The following is an 18,088-nucleotide window of genomic DNA, read 5'->3' as shown; positions in this document are numbered from 1 at the left end:
GTAGAAGCAAATACAATAACAACATTTAATAGGCATCCAGACAGGCACAAGAGCAGGCAGGGGATTCAAAATACATCTATTATCAAAGTACTTTATGCATACAGTATACAACCCTGTGATTTGTCTTCCTTCAGATAGCCATGAAACAAAAAAAAATGGAATCAATTCAAAGAAAAACCTCAAAGCTACACCCCCCCCACCCAACGGGTGGAAAAAAAAATCATGCAAATAATAAAAAAACAAAGACACAAGATAAAACACAAAATCAAAAGAGTCCAAGAAAGTTCAGTTTATCTCAATTCTAGTTCAGTCTAACTCTGTGTCAATAAGGTGCATCACTGCTGGGTATGGAAGCTGGTCTGTGGCCCACAGGAATGCTCTGCATCAGGTGGTCAAAAACGCCCAGTTGATAACGTGGCATCAAGGATGTGTACAGTGGATTCTGGTTAATTAGGTCATTGGCTAATTAGGGCAACCACTTAATTGAAACAACTCTTACAGAACAAATAATCAAGAAGTGTCTGGAATTTGGGATTCTATGCTGCTTTGTTGGGACAGGAGATTGTTGCCAAGCAGTTTCTAACTGGTGTCAGTCATGTGCACTTGTGTGACTGTTAAACACCACAGTGTGAAATTTTTGAATAGTGTCAATTCCATGTGTTTGTGTTCAAAAACCAGTGATTTTTGTTTTTGTCACTGATAGTTTATAGGAGATAAGAATTAGGACAAGTTAGAACAGTTTTGCTAACTGCGGATTCAAGCATTCAGTCTTGGAAGTGCCAGATTCAGCTGGGAGGGAAAAAAATATTTAATCTACCTCAAAAAGTTAGGAATTATGAAGAATTTGAAGGTTTCAACAATCATCTTGAATAGTACCTTTGATTTCCCCACTGAATACTCAGCTCTCACTTGTGGCTCCAAGTACTGTTTGCATGTAACAGACTCAAAAACAGATACTTTCCCCAAGCAGTGAGGCTGATCAACTAACATTGACTAACTCACCTACCCCTCCATGCTCCCAGCCACCTCTACTTTTTTTATTTTCTATCAGTCACCTATGAATTGACATGTGCTAGCATCACTTTATAGACTCATAATCAATCTATGTATATAGAGTAGGCTAATTCAGGAATTTATACCGTATTTATTATATTTATCTTTTGTGGTTTTTTGTGTGCCTCATTGGATCTAGAATAACAATTTTTTTCATTCTCCTTTTCACTGTGTACAAGAAATGACGTTAAATAATCTTGAAGGCATCACTGGTCTTCACATTATACAGAAGACAGATGAAATTACAGAGGTTGATCTTGGATTTGGAGGACGATCAGTTGAGAACAAGGAATTTCATATCTTAGAAAATCTAATTTAGAAAGCTTTGTTGTCAGATCAGATCTGGCCAAGCCATAGAAAGCAGAGAAGGGAGTGGAATCCTTACAGAAAATGGGATTGGACAAGGTATACTTTTGGTAGCTGAGAGAACCTAAGTGTTTATAATGGATGTTGGTTGCTGAATCATTATGTCAAAGTCGAGAAAGGATTAAGAAAATTTGCAGATAGGTATATCTGAAAGTGAGATTAGGGTTGAAGTTGGCAGCAAAGTGATGAAGCATTCGTGTTCTATATGAGAGCTGAAATTGGCATCAATACTGTCATCAGTATACTGGAAGAAGATTTTGTATTCTAAATGGAACTGTAACAAGTTCTTCAGTTATACCCTTTATTTAAAATTGTGTCACTTTCATTTTAAGAAAACCCTTTTCTTTTTCGGCTATTATCAATAAACGTGCCTGCAAAAAATTGCATTAAAATTGTTTGGCCTTTTATGCTGTTTTGTGGAAGATTTTAAAACTGTGATGTACAAATGCCTTTGAGTATAATCTTGATTAAAAAAATAAAACACAATACATCATGTAATTTCCTGCTAGCACTGCTGATTGTTTTTTTTTGCCCTTCATGGAAGTTTAAGGCCAGCTAGTCAAATATACAAACTTTAGATAAAACCTTGCATTAAACACCACAGTGCTCTCTTCAGTTACTTGATGAGGTAACGGTAGCCTTTGGCCAGGAGCAGATGTCATCAGATGGTGCCCAACCTTCATAGAGTGTTGTGACCCTTAACAACTACACTCTCCAGTTAGTAGGTCAGCGGTGACCAGGTCACTGCCCATGTGCTCCTGATTTCCAGCACAGCTCCTCTCACCTGCTCCATAGCCAGCAAGAGGCTCTTTCTGCTTTCTCCCCATCCTGTAAGCTGCTTGCTCTTTTCATCAAGGCCCAGTGCAGATAGCCACCTCTATGCCAGCCTTGCCGGGAACCCTCTATATCTGACCTCAACAGGGATTGGCCATGTCTGCCATCCTTTGTCCCTACTCAGGACTGGTACTTCAGGACCTTCCTCTCGTGAGCCTCCCATGGTACTGTGAGCTCCAGCAGCACGATTTACTTGTCTTTGGTGAACCACAGTACAATGTCTGGTTGAAGTGTGGTTTGCACCACCTCTGGGAACTGCAACTTCCTCCCCACATTTGCCCTCATCTCCCATGATTTGGCATTTTACAGCAGATTGGATTTTGGCCTCTTTGATATGACTGGTGTGGCCCTCTCATTGATGAAAATGACTGCCTTGTTTGCCTCTCTGCCAGCTGGTCTCGTTTTACACCTCCTGCTCCAGTGCGTCAGCTAGAGACAGCAGGAACTTGTTGCGGCGCCACCTATACTGTCCTTGTGTTAAAGCTGTTTTGCATCCTGACAGTATCTGTGCCAGTGAACCCTGCTGACCACACAGCTTGCAGTTAGGGTCTTCTCTTAGCCCCATGTGTAGTTGTGATGGTGTAGGGTTAATATCATACACGGACATCTAGGAGGAATGAAATGCAGAAGGGCTCCAGTCTCCAAAGCTCTGTCCAAGTGATCTTGTGCTTAGGAAGATCTCATTTCATCCAGGTGCCCAATTCCACTCCTTTGATACCTGCCTTTTGTCCTCAGGTTCTGCCTGGACCATGTCTCGTCTGTCTCTTGCTCTTGCACTCCCCCATCGATGGAAGTGTGCAGAGCCGAGGCCTTGCCATCCCAGGCATGGGTTGCCAATAATGTCTCAATTACAGGGAGCTTATTGCCTGGTCTATGGCTGAGTTGGTTGGCCACTTTTGGCCTGATCTTGCTTGGTTTATTAATTTGTCATCATAGCCCCTCAGTGTTAACAGAGAAACCCAGGATGCCACCTTTCTGGATGGATGTGTTGATAAAATTATTACCTGTTAAGTAAGAGACCAGTCTTCTTGCAAGCACCAAGAAGAATATCTTGCACTTCACACTAAGGAGGGAGATTGTCCTAAATTGGGTGATTATAGAATCCTCTTCCTTGGGAACAAAATACCTTTCAGCCATTTTCCAGCTTGGTGCAAATTTTGGTCCAAATTTTCCTCATTATCTTCGACATCCTCTGGAAGAGTTTTGGGTATTTCTTATATGCCTTGTGGAGCATACCACTTGGTCCTGGGGCAGCAGATGACTTTGCTCTCTTGATAATATCCTGGACCACCTGTCATGTTCAGCTAAGTTACTGGAATTCTTGGCTGGAAGACTTGGATTGAATTCTGGACCCTGATTCCTACAGGGATCACTGTGTGATTCCCACAGAAATTCTTCTTCCTCCTGCTTTGAGCTAGTTAGGGTGCCATATTTCCACTGGCTGAGAAGAGCCCTGGTGAACCTGCGTTCTCCTTCTCTCTTTCTCCCTCCGTCACTTTCGCAGCTGCTCCATGCTCCTGAGCTTGTGCAGCTGTTCCTGCAGTCTGCTGATTGGAACTTTGACACTTTTTTCATCAGGTAAACTAATTTTGAATTGTTTGTTCAGGTCCTTATCTCTCCTCAGGTGGCGAATCTCCCTTTCCTTCCTGTTTGGTTGCCATCATGTTTTACGATCCCCTTTCTTCTCCATGGGGCCAAATCACTCTTTAGCAAAGTGAACACAATGACTGTGAGGGAGTTGATTTTCCTGCAGACAGGTCCTGCCAATGTAGCTACCAAGATGCAATCTAGGTTATCATCGAACTGCTTCAAAAATACATTGTCTGATGATCTAGGCCATCTGATCTTCGCTTTCCTTGAAGAATATATTAGGGTGTCAGAGGAGGCACTTATTTGGTCTCTTCTTTGGCGCTGTGGCAGCTCAGGTGTGGAGAGATCTTCAGCTCCGTGGGGTGTTTCCTGGTTCGATTTCTCCATTGTCTCACTGGATGTTGAGCCCGTACATTGCAATTGAGTCATCTTCATTCTGCAGCTGGGCCACCTTTGGTGTACCTTGAGGCCTTTGATGTCTTTGCAGATTTTGCTGCAAAGGGACATTGCAATGAATGGCTCCCTGGTCAGTGTTATTTGCTTGATCCTTGTTATCATATTTCCAGTCCAGGCCATTGCCTTTAAGTCTGTCCTATTGAGTCTGTCATCCTCCTCACCACCACCCCACTCCCCACTCTGGAGACTGTAGTTATTACTTACTTAGTTCATCTGTAGCTTGTATGGTGCCCTCTTGTGAGTGCTATACTCAATGTTAGTAGCTTTGTCTACCTGTGCCAGTCTTTCTTGGAGGTCAGCTGTCTTTCCAGTGGTACCGATCTTTCTCATTTCCCATCCAGTTTTTTTCTGGAAGTCACTAGCGAACCAGATATTGCTTGCATCATACACCAGGGTACTCTCTACGGTTAACTGATAAGGTAATCACAATGTTTGGCCAGCAGTATATGTACAGTATATAATCTTAAATTTATTATTACATGAACATCCTTAACAAGTAATTTATTACTCGTCTGCATTCAGCCTGGTTTCATGGAACCACGTACAGAACACTATTACAATTTAGTCACATTGGTCTAAGGTTGAAATTTAGCTTTCCACCTCTGAGGAGTACTAATGAATCACTTTATAACATGCATCATTTGATAGTTTTTAAATGGTAAGGTGTAAAGTTTTCTAATTTATGCTTCTGAATAAATTTCTCCCTCCTGTTAGATTAAATTTTGGGTATTTTACTACCATTGTTGTTGATGTGAAGGTTCAATGTGTGCAATAAATTACTTTTCATCTGAGGTAAACTGATAACTTTTATTTCTCCATCTTGTAACTTTACTTATCAGACTATCATGTCAGATTTTGGAGTCTCATTTCAGATTATTTTTTCAGGCTCTGCATTTTACACTACATGTGCATTTATTACTTGTTTTGTAATTGCAGTTAATTAATCTCATTGAAAACAATTCAGTCGTCATCATTCAAGGTGCTACTGGTAGTGGCAAGAGTACACAACTACCACAATATATTCTTGAATACTACTTAAGAAAAAATGCATTCTGCAATATTGTAGTAACACAACCACGAAAAATTGGAGCAATTAGTATTGCACGTTGGATCTGCAAAGAACGCCTTTTGTCTCTGGGAGGCTTGGTTGGGTATCAGGTATGTTGATGTTTTTGGCACTTTTTAAAAAATATTTTTGTTTTGTAATTTTATGTTGGTTGTGAAAATTTTTGATATGTTGTATTGTGACTGTTTAAGCTAACTGACATTGAATAAGCTTTAACCTTGCACTCAGATCTTGCAAACTTATTTAACTGCCCCTCTAGTCTCCTGCTGTGTGTTCTGACATACCTATATCTCTGGTAGATTGCTAAGACTCTACTTTTGACAGGCATTGATGGCTAAAGAGGGGGAAGGGTTCAACTACATGTTTTGTTTTTTAAAAATCAAATTTTAGTAATGTTCAGAAACTTAAAATCTATTAAATTGGTTTTTAATAAAAAGATAATTAAAATACAAATGCTGTAATTTTTAAACAATGAAGTGAAATAATGGTAACTTGCCCCCTTCACCTTTTTTTTGCATTCCTGTAATCATCATTGGAAATAGATTGAATCCTTCATATTGGGGAGTTCCAGGTAGGCTGGGCTCCAGTTCAGAATTGCCCTCGTATGGCTTATGGTGGTTTGTGTGATTACCTGGTTTTCAAAGATTAAGTGCTGGTAGTTTTCAGCAAGGGCCTACCCCATTTTTTTAAGCAGGTGTTCACAATAATGTATTTTATTTTGCAAAATACCAAACTAGCTAATTATTGCCTAACTTTCTTATCAGTAAAAAGTACTGATTTGGGAAAAGCTCAGCTGTCACAACAAATTCTGTTTCTCAGCAACTTTTTCTGAACATTATATGACAATATACCAAATTATTTGGCATCATATATAAGATCTTTAGATCACTCATTCAACTATTCAAAGATTGAAAGTACATTTATTATCAGTAGTATGTAAGCAGTACACAACCCTGAAGTTAGAATTCTCCACAGCCATGAAACAAAGAAAACCATGGAACCTGTTCAAAGAAACAGGTTTTGTACCTGTTCCCCATGTGCAAAAGAACTAACACACTACGCAAATGGCAACAAAAAAAAAGAGCAAAAAACAATATAAAACAAATTAAGAGTTGCCCAGAGAATAGCTGGGAGGATCAGGGGAACTTAGAATTTGAAAAGGGGACGGGTATTGAAAGCCTGGAAGAGGCAGATGTCCCATTTGAGTGTGTTCAAGATGTGGATGCATGTAGTAATGAACATAGTAATGGAACTCAGGAAAATTCAGCGCAGTGTTTGTTATCTGCAGGCTGCTGCGATTCATTCATAAAGTCTCCACATTTTTATCTGCACAGTATTATCAGACTAAACCAATGTTTACACTTATTACTGAAATCTTCTCTGCAGAATTTATTATCTCAAGGCTTGGTTATTGTTCTGTATTTCAAGCCTCCCTCTACATACTATATTTCATAAAGGTGAGACCATCCAAAACTCGTTTCTTAATTTGTACTGTTACGAACTTCGTAACTAGGTTACTTACCAGCAAAGATAGAGATGTCAGTTGGAGTCTGGTGTTACTATTTGTAACAGTATTTATTAGTAAAAATACACAAAATGATATCAATGCAAATATAAAGATAATATACGTCGTCAATACTAAACCTAAAAGTGCAGGTATAATAATAATAAGAAATAAGCTCAATCGTTGTCTAGGGGATAATGAATTGTCCGATGGAGATATAAAGTTCGTTTCAATTCACACAGGCTGCCGTCGTTTGTTTGTCGCTGTGTTGCAATTGTTGGAGAGAGAGAGATAGAAGAATGGGAACAGTTACCACTATTGTTTTTACCAACCTTCCTTTATGATTTCGATCCGTCGGTGTCTCGTTGTTGTGGCCATTCAAGTATGACCTCTCCTTTAGCTAAACCGTTCTTCCATGATGAACCCGTCACCCAGGCAAGGGAGGATGCACATGAGCTCCCACTGGCTTTCACTATAAAACACTGTCACTGGATTTCTAGAGTTTCTCCTGGTGCGTCTGAGGGGTGTTTCCCCAGACCCTCCTTTTATCCTCACTCACGGGGTCTCAGATGTCAATCAGGTTGGGATGATGCAATTCCTCAACCAGACCACCCTGGTTGTCCCCTGAGGGGTTTCAATGAATAGTACGGTACTCAATACACAATTCCTTCTCCAAGGGACAAGAGCAGTAATCCGTGGTTCCGTTCCACGTTTGTTAGGAGATATTCCAAACCTTGTGTATTCTGCGGTGTCTATAACAACTGCCTTTGCTGTTCCTGTGTCTCTCTCATTACTGACATGCTGTGTGTCTCTCCCTCTCTCTTTCATTTCCTGGGTCTCAGACCCGAAATAATAGAGGTCTTGCGATTCTCAGGGGGGGGGGGGGTGGGCATTGGTGATTCTGGACCCTTCTGTCCATCAGATTTGCTCCTCATTCGTAACAGCACTCTCCCTTTCATCCATCACTCCGCTGTCTATTGATCTCATCAGTTCCCATTTAGGCAAGGCCTTGATATTTACATTATATGTTTACCAATTAGTTTTTGCCTGTCCCTCCATAGTTTCATGTCCATTTAAGCTTGCAACCCTACCTCCAAGTATGGACTGGTCCAATTTTGACCTCCAGATTGGTTTACGTAGATCATTTTATGATTGGTTCTATTTGTTCAGGTGACATATCTAGTAAAACTGGAATTGCCTTTCTAATTGTTCAGTCTCCCTATTCCTGTTGCATCTGTCTTTTTTTTTTGCTCTGCCTTCTGGTCACCTTTCCTGTAGCTGCAATGTCATATCTTTCACCAATAATTGTTCTTGTAGTAAAATGTGCCAAGGTTCAAGGAAAATCTGAATTGCACGTTCTGTTCTTGTATTTAGTTTGATAGCATTGTTATTTGAAAACAATGTATTTGCCCCCAAGCTTAAAAGGTTGCATGCCAGTGGATATAGAAAAGAGCTACAGTTAGCCAAAATGATTTGGATCTAAGTGTGTCTGGGGCATGTTGAATAAAACTCAATTGCATTTGTCACCTTTAATCTTTGAGGACTAAGTACTAGCAAAGAGCAATATGATCTTCATAGTAACAAGACATTACAAGACATGATAAGAATCTTTTGTTGTGGGACAGTGAACAGCCTTGTTCTGGGAACAATGCTTTGCAGTTTGTTTTCATTTTCCATCTTTTCATTTTTTTCATGTTTAAATCTTTTTAATTAATATTGAAGATCAACAAAAAATACATTAAGTCAATATGTCATTATGTTCAATGAAGAATTAAATTAGCAAATAAAGTGTTAAGAATATTTTTTTAAAAGAAAAAAGGAAAAAAAAAAGAACCCCTACTAACTAAGGAAAAAACCCTACTAACTGGGGAAAAAACCGAGGGGGAAAAAAAACATTGGGAGCACAACCCTGGAGCTATACATCATACAACTTTTCACAAAAGAAAAACATCAATCCGCTAACTCAAATCAATTTAAAGAAAAATCGGAAGGAAACCATATTAATAAACTCAGATCAGATGATAGTAGAGGGCAAATTTCTCAAAATCAAATCGAGGATCAAAAGTTCGACTTGCTGATTTTCTCCAAACTAAGACATAACATCACCTGAGAAAAGCATTGTATCAAAGTAGGAGCAGAAGCATCTTTCCATTTCAACAAAATAGCCCTTGTGGCCAATAATGTAATGAATGCAATTACATGTTGGTCTGATAGAGAAATACCATGAATATATTGAGGGAATTATACCAAATAAAACTCTGTTTATTAGGTTGTAAATTAATTATTAAAACTTTAGAATTGCAGAGAAAATAGACCTCCAAAAATGTTTCAATACAGAACACGACTAAAACATGTGTCAATGTGTCTCGGTTTTACATCTATCACACTGACTGTTAACATTAGGATCCATCTTTTGATTCCTATTCAGTATCTTTTGTTTCAGTTCTGCTAGATGTCAGCCTCTCTGGCCTGCTGCTCATCATTCTAAACTCCAGAGATTATGGGCCTTGTCCAGATTATTTCTAAGCTGAGTATTCTAATAAATTGCTAGACTCTATACATGTAATTCTAGTTACTGTGTAATTGCAACAAAACTTCACTGTCTTTTGTAATTCCTTTTTTCTAATTTACTTTTCTGGTAACTTGTATTTGCATGATGCCTTTGTCCCTTGTACCATTCAGCTTCAAGCTCTGAATGCCCATTTTCAGTCATCTTATACCATTTAAGTAATATTCTGTTTTTGCAAATGTAGAAAATCTGCTTCTTTCATCTGTTATTTCTGAATACTTATTTAAACTGAATGTATTCTTTACAAACTCATGTAATCTTCCTCCCAATATATTTTCTGACCAATCTTTGTATGCAATACACCTTTTGTTTGTTATTAATATGAACATGAAATACCTGAGACCACACCAATGCTGGTTCCCAGTAATTGCAGTTTGCCAACTTGGTGACCTATTTACCCCATTGATCCTATCCAAGCTATTATACTGCCATGAACCCTGATCTTCCATGCTTCTTTGATATAATGACTTGAATGCATTTTGGCAGTCTGAGTTTCTTGGTGTTGGATCTGTTTATTTTCTGATCCTTGGGGGTTCTTCCAGGAAACAAGAATGATGAGCAATCTTAATTCTTACAGTTGTTCATTTTACAGTACAGATGAACATACAAACACTGTTACCTGTCTTGGTACCATATCTGATGCAGATGTTGGTGACCATAGTTTTCCATACAGATCTATCCCTTGTTCTTTGAATGACTTCCATTTCCTTGATGTGTAGCCACCAGGCTAGGCTTTTAATGTACATAAGCCGAGGTCTTCCTCTAGGTTTGCTCCCCTCAATCTTTCCAGAGAGTATGAGTCTTTCTGCATGATGTGTCCTAGGAATCTGAGTTGTCTTTCTCTAGTTGTTGATATGAGTGATCTAACTGCTTGGGCTCTTCTGAGAACTTCTTCATTTGATGTGTGTCTAGTCCATGATATTTTTAACATTCTCCTGCAGAACTGTAGTTCAGCGCTTTCTGGTCTCATTTCCATTGCTAGGGAAATGGTCCAGCATTCACTTCCATAAGTCAGGATAGAATAAATGTAGCACTGCAGTATTATGTTAGTGTTCATGCTCATTTTTCTGTCTGTTAATAGGGTCTTCATTTTCTGGAAAGCTTCTTTCGCCATTGCTATTCTGTATTTGATATCTGTGTCGCACCTGCCATCACTTGTTATTTGGCTGCTAAGATATCTGAATTTGTTGACTTGTTTGATGTTTGTATTTTTGATCTTGATCGCACATTGTGGGATGTTTGCTTTCTGGAGATGACCATGCTTTCTGTCTTCTTGGTGTTGATTGAGAGGCCTCTGCAATTGCTTTCTGCTGCCGCTGTAGTGAGTAGTTCTTGAAGTTTTGTTTCTGAGTCAGCTATTAGTGCGATGTCATCAGCATATCTGATGTTATTTATATACAAACACTAAACAAACTAAATAAAGAGCTGAGAAATGAAGTTAAGATGAATGAAAAGCAGTCAGAAGCCAAAGATACAAGAAAATAAAGATGCCACCTCTGGGAAAAATCCATTACTTATAATACAAGAAAATACAAATTCCTTGGATAAAATAAAACGATCAATGATTGCACAATTACATCACATAGGTATTGTGCTAATTCATAGCCACTGAAAAGTGAGCACTTATTTCCTCCCTCACCCCTTTCCGCTATCTGTAGGGATTACTCCCTACATGACTCACTTGTCCATTCGTCCCTCCTTACTGATCTCTGTCCTGGTACTAATCCTTGCAAGCAGAGCAAGTGCCATACCTGCCTCTACAGCTCCTCCCTCACTACATTTCAGGATGCCAAACTGTCCTTCCAGCTGAGGTGACACTTCACCAGTGAGTCTGTTGGAATTATCTACTCTATCCATTGTTCCTGATGTGGCCTCCTGTACATCGGTGAGACCCATTGGAGATTAGGAGATCGCTTTTCCAAGCACTTATGCTCTGTCTGCCAAAAAAAGTGAGATCTCCTGGTGGCCATCCATTTCAATTCTACTTTCCATTCCCATTCTGACATGTTGGTCCATAGTTTCCTCTACAGCCACACTCAGGTTGGAGGAGTAACACCTTGTATTCTGTTTTGGTAGCCTCCAACCTGATGGCATGAACATAGATTTCTTGGACTTGCACTAATGTCCCTCCCCTTCTTCACCATTCCCATTGCCCTCTCTCACTTTATTTCCTTACCTGCCCATCACCTTCCTCTGATGCTCCTCCCCCTTCTTCCATGGTCTTCAATCAGATTTCCCCCTACTCCAGCCCTTTATCGCTTTCGCCAATCAATTTCCCAACTCTATACTTCACCCCTCTCTCCTCCCAGTTTTACCTATCATCAACCATCTGTACTTCTCCCTTCCCCCCCATCTTTTTTCTCTGACGTCTTATCTTTTTTTCTCCAGTCCCAATGAAGGGTCTCGCCCCAAAAGATTGACTGTTTACTCTTTTCCATAGATTCTGCCTGGCCTGCTGGCCTGCTGAGTTCCTCCAGCTTTTTGTGTGTGTTGCTTTGATTTCCAGCATCTGCAGATTTTCTCTTGAAGGTCATCAACTATTAATTTAACTGCTATACTGCTTTCTGCCGGTAACTGGGGATGATGCACCACCTACTGTAGAAAAATACATGAGTTTGTTAAAAAGTACAAGCGATTAAAAGACGATTTATAGTATTTCTATAAAAAGTATTTTTAAAAAAGCTGTGATTTCCAACGTTGGTCACGTTTTAGAGTTATCGACATCTGTCATTTGACTTGTAAAACCATGTGACTGCTTTATCATGTTTTATCAGTTGTAAGTGTCCTGTTGCAGCTAATCTGCCCATTCTGAATTTACAGTATTCTGCTCACTAAGGATCAATTCTGACATCGTTGTCAAATCAGAGTGGTTCTGTTTTGACAAACTGGCCTCTATCTCTTAGACTGTGTCAATTTTCAGACATGTCCTTGTACTTACAGCTGAGCTAGGTTATTGCCTCCCAGACAATCACTAAGTTAATTTACATGGCAGATCTTTCCTCCACAGGTTCTATCCTTATGATGTCTTAAACCACACAGTCTGCTATCTCTTCATTGCTCTGCAAACATGACTATTTGGGCAAACCACTGCCTCAGCCTGGCCTTGCAACAATTATTTTCTTCTTAATTGACACCCTCTGTCTTCCCACTTGTATCCCTGCCATTGCCTAACAAATTTGACAAATGCTGCAGTTGCTGGTATGTTGAGCTTAGAGGCATGTTGGCTGTCAAAATCTAGGAGAAATGGACAAATACTTGGGAGTTATACTGCACAAAAATGGGTCCTTCAGTCCATTATCCATGAAGACTGTCGAGCAGCCATTTATGCTAATCCCAGTTTATTCATCCTGTATTACCATTCCTTCTCTTCATGCTACCTAACTTGCTAAGTTCCTCCAGCATTCTGTATGTGTTGCTCAAGATTTCCAGTGTCTACAGAATTTCATGTGTTTGAATTTCTACTACTTGTTTACATGTTAGTGGCAATAAGAGACTTCCCGATGGCTACATGGAGTTTAGAAAACTAGAGGGCTGTGGTTAAAGCCTAAGTAGTTCCAAGTTTGGGATATGTTTGGCACAGCTTTGTGGGCCGAAGGGCCTGTATTGTGCTGTAGGTTTTCTATGTTTCTATTTACAGTAGCCAATTAATTTGCCAGGCTAATTGTCTTTTGTATATGGGAGGAAACTGGAGGCTGGAAGAAATCCATTAAACCACAGGGAGATCATAAACACAGCGCCAGAAGTCAGGATTGAAAGCAGGTAGTTGGAGATGTCAAGCAGTAGCTCCAGTAGTGTCAATTAGTGCTTGTGTAATTTCATTCTTAAAATTTGCAGGTAATCAAAATGAAAATGAAAACATTAAAAAAGATTGAAATAAGTTTTATAAGAAAATAAAAAAAATATGAAAGTGCTATTTAGAAGTATAACTTAATCCTTATAGACCGATAAATCTCAAGTCAGTGGTAGGGAAGTTCTTCAGGGATAGGATTTATGAGCATTTGGAAAATTATTGCCTAGTTAGGAGAGCCAGTGTAGCTTTGTGTGGGGCAACTCGTGTCTAACTTGTTTGAGATTTTTGACAAAGTCATGATGGTGTATGATGAAGGTAGAGTAGTGGATGTTGTCTGCTTGGATTTTAGTAAGGCATTTGACATGTCCTTCATGGTTGGCTCATCCAGAAGATGAAACTGCATGGGATCAATGGTGAATTTGCCATTCGGATTCATTACTGGCTTACACATGGAAGACAGAGTGTAGTGGTTGAAGGACTGTACCAGGACCTCTGCTGTTTGTGATGTATAAAAATGACCAGGGTAAAAATGAAAATGGGGAATCAGTAAGTTTACAGATGATATAAAGAATATAAAGATGATATTTGTGAATAGTGTAGATGACTGGCAAAGAATATAGTGGGATAGACAGTAGATCAGTTGCAGATATGGGCAGAGAAATGGCAGATGTAGCTTAAGCTGGCCAAATGTGCAGTGTGGAACCTTGCTAGGTCAAATGTAAAGAGACAGTACACTGTTAGGGTAAGATTCTTAAAAGTATTTATAAACTTAATGATCTTGGGGTCCAAGTTCTTGGCTTCCTGAAAGTGGCTACGCAGGTTAATTGGGTGGTTAAGAAGGCTTATGGCAGGCTTGCCTTTATTAGTGAGGCATTGAGTTCAAAAGTCAGGAAGTGATTCTATGGGTAAGCCCATTAAGAATCCAGTTTTACAAAACTAGCTGGGCTGCATTTGGAGTATTGCATACAATTCTGGTCCCCCTATTGTAGGACAGATGTTGAGGCTTTAGAGAGAGTGCAGAAGAGGTTTACCATGATGTTGCCTGGATTAGAGCAGATAAAGATTTATGCAATGATGAAAGGCTTAGATTGAGTAGACAGTTTAAAGCCAATGTGGGGGTATGATTTTGTTACACAAAGCGTGGTGGGTGCCAGAAATGCACTGCCTATATGGTGGTAGAGGCAGATACATTAGTGACTTAAGATATGTTTAGATAGGCATGTGAATGTGAAGAAATTGGAGGGATGTGCACATTTTGTATGCATAAAGGTTAGTTTAGTTGGCTATACGATCACTAATTTTTTCTTTTGGTTTGGCATAACATTGCAGGCAAGAGGCCTGTTCCTATGTTGTACTGTTCTATGTTCCATTGTAGATGTTTATGTTGAAGTTAATGAGAGAACATAGCACATTACTGACCTGTGAAAAGATTTTAGAAAATCAGGAAATTAATCATCGCAGAATCCTCACTAGTTAAATTGCTTTTGTAGTCACATGCCCAGCTTTGTTTACCTTTGCTAATTATTAGGATGTTGATGGTGTAGTATTAAGGCTAATAAAATATGTTGAACATCAGTAGGTGGTAACTAAAAGGATGTATGAGATAAAAGGACTGCTATTTTTAAAGAAAATTAAACCTTGAAAGCACTGCCTGCGTAGAAGTCACCCAGCAGATGAATGTCTTCAAATACAATGCACATTTTAAGATCTAGAGTCATGGAGTCATCAAAAAGTACAACACAGAAACGGGCTCTTTGGACCATCTAGTCTGTGTCGAACCATTTAAGTTGCCTACTTCTATCGACCTGTACTGGGACAATAGCCCTCCATACTCCCACTGTCCATGTACCTATCCAAGCTTCTCTTTAATGTTGAAATTGCACTCACATGCCAACTAGCGCTGGTTTCTCATTCCACACTTTCATGACCCTTTAACTGAAAAGATTTCCCCTTATGTTCCCCTTAAGTTTCTCACCTTTAACCCTTAAGCCATGACCTCCAGTTGTTGTCCCACCCAAACACAGTGGGCAAACGCTTACATTTCCCCTATCTATACCCCTCATAATTTTGTATACCTCTATCAAATCTCCCTTCCGTCTTCTACTTTCCACAGAACAAAGTATTAACCTATTCAATCTTATAATTCAGGTCCTCCAGTTTCAGCAACATCCTTGTAAGATGTCTCTGTACTCTTTCAGCCTTATTTGCATCTTGTAGGTGGGTGACCAAAACTGCACACAGTATTCCTAATTAGGCCTCACCAATATTTTATACAACTCCCAATATAACATCCCATTTCCTGTACTGAGTGCTTTGATTTATGAAAGCCAATGTGCCAGAAAACTTTCTTTATGACCCTATCTTCCTGTGATTCCACTTTCAATGAAATGTGTACCTGTATTCCCAGATCCCTTTGTTCTACTGCATTCCTCAGTTCCCTATCGCTCACTGTTTATGGCCTAGCTTGGTTGATCTTGCTGAAGTGCACACTTGTGTGTATTAAATTCCATCTGCTATCCTTCAGCCCATTTTTCCAGCTGGTCTGGTCCAGATCCATCTGCAAGCTCTGATAGTCTTCCTCACTGTCCACCACAGTCTTAATCTTGTTGTCATTTGCAAATTTGCTGATTGAGTTAATCACATTATCATTGAGATCATTGATATTGATCACCAACTACAACAGACACGGCCACTCTACTAGTCACAGGCCTCCAGTCAGAGGGGCACCCATTTACTACCATTCTCTGGTTTCTCCCACAAAACCAATGTCTAATCCAATTTACTACCTCATCTTGAATGCTGAGTGACTGAACTTTCTTGACAAACTTTCCATGCAGGACCTTGTCAAATGCCTTGCTAAAGCCCATGTAAACAACATCTACTGCCTTGCCTTCATGAACTTTCCAGGTAGGTTCCTCAAAACTCTTAAGATTGGTTAGACATGACCTACCATGCACAAGCCGTGCTAACTATCCCTAATCAGGGATAGACTATCCCTGTCTATCCATATACTCATATATCTGGTCTTTTAGAATACCTTCCAGTAACTTTCCCATGACTGGTGTCAGGCTCACTGGCCTGTAATTTCCTGGTTTATTTTTTAAAAGCCTTTCTTAAACAGTAGAACAACAATGGCTATTCTCCAATCCCCTGGTACCTTACCTGTAACTAAGGATGATTTAAATATCTGCTAGGCCCCCTGCAATTTCTGCACTTGCCTCCCACAGTGTCTAAGGGAGCACCTTATCAGGCCCTGGGGATTTATATCAACCCTAATTTCCCTCCTCTGTCATCTGTACAGGGTCCAAGAATTTGATGCTGCTTTACCTCACTTCTATAGACTCTGTCTGTTTGATGAGTAAATACAGAAGTAAAGAAATCACTTAAGATCTTCCCCCATCTATTTTGACTCCAAAGGTGGATTACCATTCTGGTCATCCAAACGACCAATTTTGCCCATTGCAATCCTTTTGTTCTTAATATATCTGCAGAATCCCTTGGGATTCTCCTTCCCCTTGTCTTCTAGGGGAACCTCATGCCTTATTATAGCACTACTAATTTTTCTTAAGTGTTCTCTTGCAATTCTTATACTCCATAAGTACATCATTTCTTCCTTCCTACCTCTACCTGCTATGCATCTCCCTTTTTTCCCTCAATCAGGGCTTCAATATCATGAAAACCAAGGTTCCCTAAACCTGTTAATCTTTACCTTTTATTCTGACAGGCATAAACAAGCTTTGTGCTCTCAAAGTGTCACTTGAAGGCCTCCCGATTACTGAGTACACCTTTGCCAGAACATGGGCTTTTTTTTTTCCCAATTTAGACTCTCAACCAACCTGCAGATCAGACCTACCTTTTTCCATATTTACTTTGCATATAATGATCATGTCATCAGTTTCAAAGTGCTCCCATACACAAACTTCTGTCACCTGCCCTGTCTCATTCCCTAATAGCAGATCGAGTATCGCACACTCACTTGGAGGGACTTGAATGTGCTGATTAAGGAAGCTTTCCTGAATACATTTGATGAACTCTATCCCAACTAGTCCTTTTACAGTATGTCAGTCTCAGTGAAGTCAAGTTTAATATATACATGTATACTGTCAAATAAGACGGCGTTTCGTTGGACCAGGGTGTAAAGCACGTTAGTACACAACACACATGTAACACACAATAACTTAAAGTAAAAATTAAATATGCAAATTAATTCTGCATAGATAAATAAAGTAAAGCACTATTTAAATATTGTAAGGTGCAGTACAAATTATCAAGTGACACTTCAAATGCGATACGGCAGGGAGTTCAGAACTCTAATGGCCTGAGGAAAAAGTTGTTTCCCATCTTGACCTTTCTTGTCAGTATGCAAAGGAGTGCCCTGCCTGATGGTACAATATCAAAGAGGATACTGCATGGATGGGTGGCATCCTTGATAATACTTAGGACCCTGCGAATGCATTGTCCCTGTTGAGTGTCCCCAGTGGATAGTAGGGATACCCCTATGATCCTCTCAGCTGTTTTCACAGTCCTTTGTGGAACCTTTTGGTCTGATGCTCTCGTACCAGATGGAGATGCAGCTTGTCAGGATGCTGTTAATGATGCTCCTGTAAAATTTGGGGAGGGGAGCCTTTCTTGCCTCAATCTCAGGGTGTGGGGGCACTGCTGTGTTTTCTTATTTGGAGAGGTGATATTGAGGGGCCAGGTGAGGTCGCCCCTGATACGAACTCCTAGGAACTTGGAGCACTTAACTCTTTCTATATGGAGGAACAATATATGCAGATGGTTTAACTGCACCCTCCTAAAGTCTGTAATCAGTTCCTGGTCGTCTTCATATTTAGACTTGTGCTGTTGTTCTTATCACAT

General features: G+C 39.8%; 1 protein-coding gene across 3 annotated transcripts in view; it reads left to right on the top strand.

Annotated features, from left to right (window-relative positions):
* tdrd9 (tudor domain containing 9) overlaps window positions 1-18,088 on the top strand; it is a 150,138-nt gene that overhangs the window by 25,042 nt on the left and 107,008 nt on the right. For all 3 annotated transcript variants that reach the window (XM_059958509.1, XM_059958514.1, XM_059958513.1), the window contains exon 4: window positions 5,236-5,457. In XM_059958509.1, the coding sequence (XP_059814492.1) occupies window positions 5,236-5,457 (222 nt within the window). The remainder of the gene's footprint in view (window positions 1-5,235; window positions 5,458-18,088) is intronic.

This window comes from Hypanus sabinus, chromosome 2 (genome assembly GCF_030144855.1).
Source record: "Hypanus sabinus isolate sHypSab1 chromosome 2, sHypSab1.hap1, whole genome shotgun sequence".
Classification (NCBI taxonomy): domain Eukaryota; kingdom Metazoa; phylum Chordata; class Chondrichthyes; order Myliobatiformes; family Dasyatidae; genus Hypanus; species Hypanus sabinus.
Note: the sequence above shows the minus strand (reverse complement) of the source record. Positions and strands in the feature narration are given on the sequence as shown.